The sequence below is a fragment of the Montipora foliosa genome, chromosome 14, assembly GCF_036669935.1.
Source record: "Montipora foliosa isolate CH-2021 chromosome 14, ASM3666993v2, whole genome shotgun sequence".
In the NCBI taxonomy this organism is placed as follows: domain Eukaryota; kingdom Metazoa; phylum Cnidaria; class Anthozoa; order Scleractinia; family Acroporidae; genus Montipora; species Montipora foliosa.
The window spans coordinates 22543401-22551931 of NC_090882.1; the positions used below are offsets into that span (position 1 = coordinate 22543401).

The window sequence follows — 8531 nt, forward strand, 5'->3', positions numbered from 1 at the left end:
AGGGTTTCGCTAATCTCAAAGAGAAGCCTAAACCATTGGACTAAACTCTAAAAAAGATATATAGGATATATATTTATAAAGGAGGCAGGAAGTTACGCCAAAGTTAAAACTTCCCTTGCAAGGAGAGTTTTCTGAGATCAATGCCTGGCGTCTCTTACAGTAATTCTTATCTTTTCTTGGTAGCTCAAGGATATGAAAGTTATTTGATTTGTTTAATTCACTTGAGATAAGCAAATTTTGAAGCTAGCTGACCTTGAAATGACATCGAAACATTGATTTTTCAGGTAGCTTTCTGTTATTTGCTCAAAAACACTGAAACTGCAATATTGAGATTTTAGCGACGAAACCCCGTCAGACAGATCGAGAATATATGTGACCTTTTAACTGAAGATACATCGAATACCACTTTTGGCATATCTGACAGAATTAAGCTAGCCTTCGAAGTAAGAGCTTTAAATCCCCTCCAGGGCTTTATCTTTTTTGGGTTCAAAGCGGAATTGCCTGTTTCATAGCACGATTCATCATTGAAACGCTTTCGTTACACTTCACGAACTCCCTTTATGATAAAATGACCCCATCGAAAGCCTTGACGACTACGAAAGTCAAGTTAAAACCGCAATGAATCTTGGAAGTTGCATAATTAGCGTTTGCGTGCCGTTTCACCACACGGACAACTTTAATACTTGGTCGGAAAAAGCAGATTATCCTGGGCGGTCCTTTTAATAAGATTTACGCCAGTTGTAGAGAATAGGGCGTCGGAAAAACTGCACTCAAAAACATGTGGTCTTCGAATGCATCCCTCTTTTGTCTATGACGGCAAAATGACTAGTAGGAAATATTGTTTGTCTACAAAGCAGATTCTATCTGATAGAATGTTCGCGAAGAGAGTAATTCCAACTGAATTCCATATACACAAAAGAGAAATACATCAAAATTAAACGTGAACAATGATCGCCGATCACAAAACTGTGACGCGAAGGAAGCAATACTTCACTAACAAATGAACCCTACGGCGCATAAATGTGCAGAAACGGTGGCTTGTCAATTTACGTAAAACGCCTGAGAACCATTTATCAAATGGTTGCCATACGTTGTGTTTCAGACATCTTCAACTGTCTCACATCTGTACGCAATGTACACTTTGGCTAAGCATGTGTCAAGAACTACACACATATTCCGTTTGTGGCTTTTTGTGCCTATTGAATAAACAGCTCTCAGCTTTGTATTGCATGGAAGACGCCTGTATATTCGAGTCACGTAGAGACCTCCTCAAAATGGCACAAGAACAGTTCCTAAGCTGTTAAAATCTTATTAGTAGAGAGACAATTTCTATGTAAAATGCTGGCTCTGGTACCTTTCCAAAAGTTCATTTGTCAATCATAAACTAAAAATTCAGTTTTGTCACAAGCAAATAACTTTACCCCAATATTACGGCAACTGTCACTTAAAGATAAACGTTTAGCGTTTTGAAAGCACTGTCCAGAGGATATAAATTTCAACCAGCTTTGGTAAACACGTTTTGAGTTTGCCATGGCGAGAACACTATACAAAATAGCACAAGAAGAGAGTGTTTTTTTTTTTCACCGAAACTCAAGAAAGTCAAAAAGCACGATAGTGATTAGGCGCTTGATATATTTGAAGAGATGGGCTGAACTGCTAATTAGAGGGCTGGATCTCCAACCGCAATTCAATCTTTTGTTTTCTTAGTTCGTTAAGTGTTTTGTCATGTGTAAAGAAAAGATGAACCAGCAAGATACAAGTTCAATAATCGATGTTCTGGTCAAATTCGGACGTAGCGTTATTCCATAAACAATACAACGCTTGGAGAAACTGGAACAAATAAAGAAACGCAATCTCCTAAACAATGTACTACAAATGCATTAATAAATGTTCAAAAAATGATTTCTTGTTTAATGTCGACTGGAATGTAAATAATCTCAAATTTTATCCTTCAATAGACATAGACAGTTTCAGTGACTAGTTTGTGTTAAAAGATTAAAAATGACATGTCTTTCGACGTAAAAGTTTTGTCAGTGGCGAAGCATGTATTGTTGAATGATATGCCAATAATGGCCTCAGGGAAGACCTCTCTCTTGGGACCTATAATTAGCGCCGTAATTAGTCTATTCAAAGACTAGCTCTAAACCTCTGTCTACAAGGGAAAACTCTTTTTCTTTTAAGCTAGCTTCTAAGGTGTTCTTGTCTTAATAGACCGGTGCCCTTAAAAGTCGCTTATATGCACGAAGTATGATCCCCAAATTAACGTTAAAAAACTTTTACCTTGAGAAGCTTTGTATTACAATGAACGACGCGCCGAATCCAGAAACGACTTGTTGAAGAAACTAATTCATTACCTTATGCAAATTTTGCGCCGAATTCATGAATGTTTATCTCGTTGTCAGACCTCAGCGTGGTTGATTTTTTAAGTCAATACTTGTATTTTATACAGTTGCATGAAATCCGGAAGAGATTAGGCGCTGTGTGTCTGTTCGTTGGTCAAGTTTCCTTGATGTGTCGTGAATGTTTGTCACATTCTGCACTTCACACAGGCCAATAATTCGATATTGTGCATTGAAAATGCTTGGTGCTTTCTCAAGCGAGCGAGTGGGCTGGAAAAGAATTGAATATCTTTTCTAAAAACAAACATCCCGTGCAGCTTAGACGGTAGCTGTCAGAGCTTTTGCAGCTTTGTCTCTCTTGGGTCGGTGTACGCCTGTCAAACGATAAAAGAATTTCTTCCAAGATTCAATAGTCTTTCCCGACCAGATCCAAAATCCTGAAGTTATGCCAACTACCAGCGCCATAAAATACTTGATAATAAACACTGAGTGGTCGGGACGCACATCATGACCTCCACGACACTCGGCACAAACAACCGATCGCTCCCAGCTCTTTCTGTTAACGTATTCGTAAAAGTAACAAGCGACAACGATTGTCGCAGGAACAGTGTATAAAACCGAGAAAACTCCGATTCGAATCATGAGCTTTTCAAGTTTGTCGGTCTTGATGAGTTTATCCGTTTGCGTGCGCAAAACTTCGCGAATGCGAATTAAAGAATAAAATCCAGCTATCAAGAAGGAAGTCCCAAAGACAAGATAAACGAGGAGAGGTACTACCACGAATACGATAAGACTTCGACGATTATGATTTCCCACGAAACAAATTCCGCTCACTGGATCGCCATCGACGGTTGACATGGCGAGAACGGCGATGGTTTGAACCGCTGGGACGAGCCACGCTGCTACGTGGAAATATTGCGAATAGTTGGTGATTGCCTCAGTCGACCATTTCATTCCGGCCGATAAGAACCAGGTGAAAGATAGAATGACCCACCACAGCGACGAGGCCATGCCAAAGAAATATATTAGCAAGAAGACGATTGTACAGGGGGCAGGACCTGATGTTTCGTATCTCATCAATCCATCTGAATCACAAGCCACTGCTCTGCGTCCAGCCACAAACCGAATGATGTAACCTATCGCCACGAAACAGTAGCAAAAGGACAGAAAGATGATGGGTCGTTCTGGATATTTGAAGCGTTTCATGTCGATCAGAAACGTGAGCGAAGTTATGAGCGTGGAAATAAAGCACAAGACGGCCCATAGTCCGATCCAAAACGAGGCAAAATTTTCCTGATCTTGTGTGAAATAAGTTTTGTTGCACGCCATTACGCATCCGAGAAGGCCCCCTGTGGAAATGTCCTGTAAACCCGTCGTCACTTTTTTGTCTATGACTGAAACAAATGGAGCTCTGCATGAACAGCAATTACCCGAGCGTTTATTAACTTTTAAAACGAGCGGTATAGTGCTGATTCCAATCGGTGGAGGCGTTGATGTTGTTAAATTTTCACTCGTGTCGTTTCGACCCATACATATCTGCTCGCCACCGAATATAGGGAAGTTTTCACATTTCATCCGCTCCGGCCACGAAAATCCATACTGTTTCATCAAAGGCGCGCAACCTTTTCTGGCCCGTTCACAAATCGATCGGCACGGAGGAACTTCATCGCGGAAATTCAACTGACACATTGGCGCGTACATTGAACACAGAAAGAACTTCAGATCTGGCGAGCATTTGATTTCGACCAACGGCCAAAATTGATGAACTTCCAAGGCTGCTTCCTCTTGTGTATCGTGGTTAAACATATTGGGCATGTATGTTAAATTGTAGCCAATCTTTTGGCACATGGGTATTTTGATCTTTTCGCATTTTTTTTCCTGGCCAAGAACGACGTATAGCGAACAAAACAACGCTAAAATTAATAACTCGATGCTGTATGTCAGTGCTGCCATTATGCTTGCTGTTTCGAAACTGAATTCATTCTGATGTTAGCTAAGTGTTTTGTCGCGGTTTGGTCGCTTGCATGTCACTCTTGTCATTAGATCAGCAATATTGACAGATTCAAACGGTAACCAATCAGCGCTCGATCCTTTCTCATTAGTGAATTGTGTCTTGTAATTCGCACATCAGTCAATGGCAGTTTTAAGCCAAAGCCATTAGCAAAGAAACGCATTTCCTTGGAAATGGTGCTTCATCAAATCTATTCTTCACTTCATCTGGCATTGTCCAAAAGGTACACAAAAGATCTCGTTATTCTTGGTGATCCATATAGGGTTGCGACTGATTTGCGCAAAGCCTCTTGGCGCTACCCAAGTTGGGATTTATTTGGGATGTTTGCCCATGGGTCGAATGCAAATATTTTAAGGCTTAAGCTCAGCAAATATTTGCTCACGGATTATTGGCTGGATATTTCGAGATCTGCATATCTTTTCTCACACCTAATACATATCACGCCTATTTGCCATTAACACGCTGCGATATCAAATCTTTGACAGAGGGACAAAAGATTTGAAGCACAGGGCAGTCATAAGTGCTCTGTTCGCATCCAACACAATATCGCCCCAAATTGAATAATTGCAAGTCTCGAAGCTCTTTAAAAGCTCATCAGAAGCATTTTTTTAATCCACGAAATTCAAAGAAATCGATTCAAGATACTCTTATAATAAAATTGTTGAAGATGATGGAGTTTGTACACTGATGCCCCACAATTTTCGCCCGCAAACCTAACCGGTGATACGTATCAAGGAAACTGTCATTTGGGGAGGAGACCAAATTGCAAATATGTGATAACTAATGTTTTATAAACTGACAACGTTTGTGACACTAATGAAATGTGTGAAGCCATTTGCAAGCACTTAACGATTTCGTATGACATATCTAGATGGGCTCGAGTTTACGCGCGCAGAAAATGACTGAAAAAGTCGCAGAAGCTATTTCCCAATACAATTTATGGGCTTTTATGACAAGCGTCAAAAACAGGATGTCCTTGGCTTTACGACAGCTATCTTACAGCCTTGACAATATCATTCCTGCATTTTGATGAAGAATGTTCAAGTGTCTTTATTCTAATTGTGCGTGCTTTCATACGAGATTATTAAAGAAGTCAATTACTGAAAACTTGTATTTTTCTTAAAGTAATTTTGGTCGAACGACTGAGCTAAAAAATTGTAGTTTACCCGCTGAATTAAAGTAAATTCAAACATCCCACAACTTTGATAATAAAAGAAATTAATGTAAACACTCAAACAAAGTCAATGAAACGGCAAATATTCTGTTCCGCACTAGCAACCCTCAACAATGTCTCCAACTTGTCTACGGCCACGCGAAAGGGAGAAACCTTTTATTGGAATTAAAGGGGGTTGTACCAACTATTTATACACAGGATTTCAGTAAGTCGGCTTCGTATCACAGCGGTGTTCTGTTAACGGAGATCAGATAGTTTCAGTTACTTCTTTATTCGCCTGTTTACGTTATACATTTATACAAGATTATTAGAGTAGTTCAGGGAGACAGAAGGTCAGGACTTCTGTAGTAATTATCATTAGCCAAACTTTTGTCTCACGAATTTCCTTTCTTTTAGTTTGAGATTTGCACACGAATTCACAACAATAAAATATCGAGAAAGAAATCTCCGCCTCTCTGGCTCGAAAGAAACAAAAGAAACAGACGAAACACCACTGAAAAAAAAAATGCATTCTTAATGTATTTAAATAAAGACAACTTGCTTTTGTTGGTCATAAACGCGAGGTGTACTTCTGTCAAGAAGCATCGATGCGAAGTTCTTTGGGGCGCAATATTCAAAATGTGATATTTTTTCCAAACAATATCGGGAAAAATATTTCGGTTTGAATGCAAAAAGATATCATCACACAAAGAGGAAATTTATTCAAAGATAAAAGTGAAAAACAAATATAGGTCGAAATCTATACAATAGAGATTTTGTTCTGTACGATGCACGCAAAAATTAATCGGATCAGACTGAAATCCGAACACTAAGTCACGCTGCCGAAAAATTAGCCCGCTGCGAACTGGGCGCTTGTAGATCGATTTAACTTCCCGTTGCCGGGTATTTTAGGCAAAAATATTATAAAAAGCTCAGAGAGTCACAAGCTGGCCCTCATAGAGACAATTTGTTTACAACCGACAGTGAATTAACAGTACTGTATTTACACATACGTTGTAGGTCTTCAGCTCTAAGTACATCTTAACAAGAAACTTTTTTTTTGACAAAGAAAAGCGTCCCAATTCGTTGTTAACCTTTTGAGATTTTCGCCCAGTAAAACGTTTCCACGGGCATTGAGAGTAAGCGAGTCTATCTTAACCTTCAGAGCTCAACGGCTTCTCATATCTACACCTTGCTCAAATTTAAATAAAAGCAAACATTTAAGACTATTTCAGGGCACGTCGAGGAAGTACGATGATCATATTTTTGCTTCGAAATGGGTTTATCGCCCGCAGAGAATGATCTGTAACTAGTAAACTGGAGAAGAAACATAATGCAAGGCTTTCGGAGGTAAAATATATCCCTAGAATCTTTACTTTATAATTCCCTAATTGATTTTTCTGTCGACTTCAGACAGACACAAGACTCTTTTCTAAATTCTGCAGATGTCGCGTGTCGATCATGGTTTGGCAGCAGTTTTATCATTTGCCAGTATCGATGCCAGTAGGTTAAGGACGGAAATGGCCCTTTCTTTAATTTGCGAGGGTAAGAAAACTTGAAAATGATTTTCTTAACTAGAACGATTTTCCAATAAAATTGGAGCAAAATCTTTACAAATCTGTAAGTCTCGACAACGAACGAACATTAATAACTTGGTTAAATGTTTTTGTGGAAATTAGAGAAGCGGTCGAAAAGATTACATTCTCGACAACCGAATCCTGAATTTTTTAGAGATCATAACATCAAAAGCGCTTGACAGAGACGTTGCTAAAATAGTAAAAAGAGAATTATTTTATCAGAAATTAGTGAAGCAAATAGAAAATTAGTCTGAACTAGGATTTAAGCCACATTCGGATCAGTAACTGCCAAATTTTTGTTGCGTTTGTTGTCATATTTACTGGTAAGTGCTTTTGAAAGTCTATTCCGCCAGACATGTCCCCAGCTTCCGGAATGGATTTTTTACAAATTATAAAGAGAGAATTAAAATGTCACCAAGTTCGCATCCTTTTTGTGAATTCATTTCAGGGATCCACTTTTCGTGGACACCAAGCTGAAATTTATCACAGGCCAAAGTGAAATGGAAGGATTAAATGGCTGATACGAGTCGCGTGTGGTCCCTGAGTTGTGTTACAATAAAAACGTGCTATATGTCGTGCCACCGAAAAAAAATTTAAACAAGTTAAATTAAACAAGTCGTGCCGTCCGAACGGATCTTTTATTAAAATAAAGTCGAATTTCATTGAATCCGGCGATATAGGACCGGGCAAGTTATCAATTAAGTTATAAATTTACTTCAACGGGGTACATAAATACGGTCAAATACTGTAGTCTCCCTTAAACTCGACAGCTGCACTACCAAGATACTAAAGTACTAAAATACTAAATATGAAAATATCAAGTTAACTTGAAGGGCTAAAATAATTCTGTCATTTCTGAAGTTGTAGAAGGATGTGGTACATGATTGGTTTTCCTGTTTGTTCTTGTTTGGCTATTGTTCTCTATTGTTTTTCTAAAAAAAACCCGGAACCCTTTCAATAGCTGACTTTGACCCTAAAGGTCGTGTTATGACGCCAAAAAAATGTGCAAAAAATCGTGCCGCAAGAAAGTCCTACCACAAGAGGTTCGTGCGTGTCACACTTAAAATCATACCACAAAAAAACGTGCACAAAAAGAGTGGTCCCGGAAATTAAACGTAATGCCACAAAAGCCCGCAGAAGGAAATTTGGACTGGCATCCGTAACAGAGAGCTTCATGGCACCAAAAAATTGTTAATGACGCAATTTGTCCTATTACCGGTTTTTTTATGCGTAGGAATTAATATTTAAATCTAGAATTCGCAGACATGTCGAGCAGAAGAGTTTGAGGACTCAGGAACTTTCCTCTGTGTAGGGAAATGAGTCTGGAAACGAAGTCTTCCATCTGAGCGGGTCTTACGTTGACTAAATATATTTTTTTAAATGGCGAGAAGTTATTTCTCAACTTTTGCACGACATCGCGGTGGCCCTTGTTTGTATCCCAAACTTATCTT

At 39.0% G+C, this 8531-nt stretch overlaps 1 protein-coding gene across 1 annotated transcript; it reads right to left on the bottom strand.

Annotated features, from left to right (window-relative positions):
* Positions 1-640: 640 nt before the first annotated feature.
* Positions 641-5432, bottom strand: LOC137984255 (frizzled-5-like). The gene has a single exon (XM_068831371.1). The coding sequence runs from the start codon at positions 4290-4292 to the stop codon at positions 2658-2660; it is 1635 nt and encodes a 544-aa protein (XP_068687472.1). The 5' UTR covers positions 4293-5432; the 3' UTR covers positions 641-2657.
* Positions 5433-8531: the final 3099 nt, after the last annotated feature.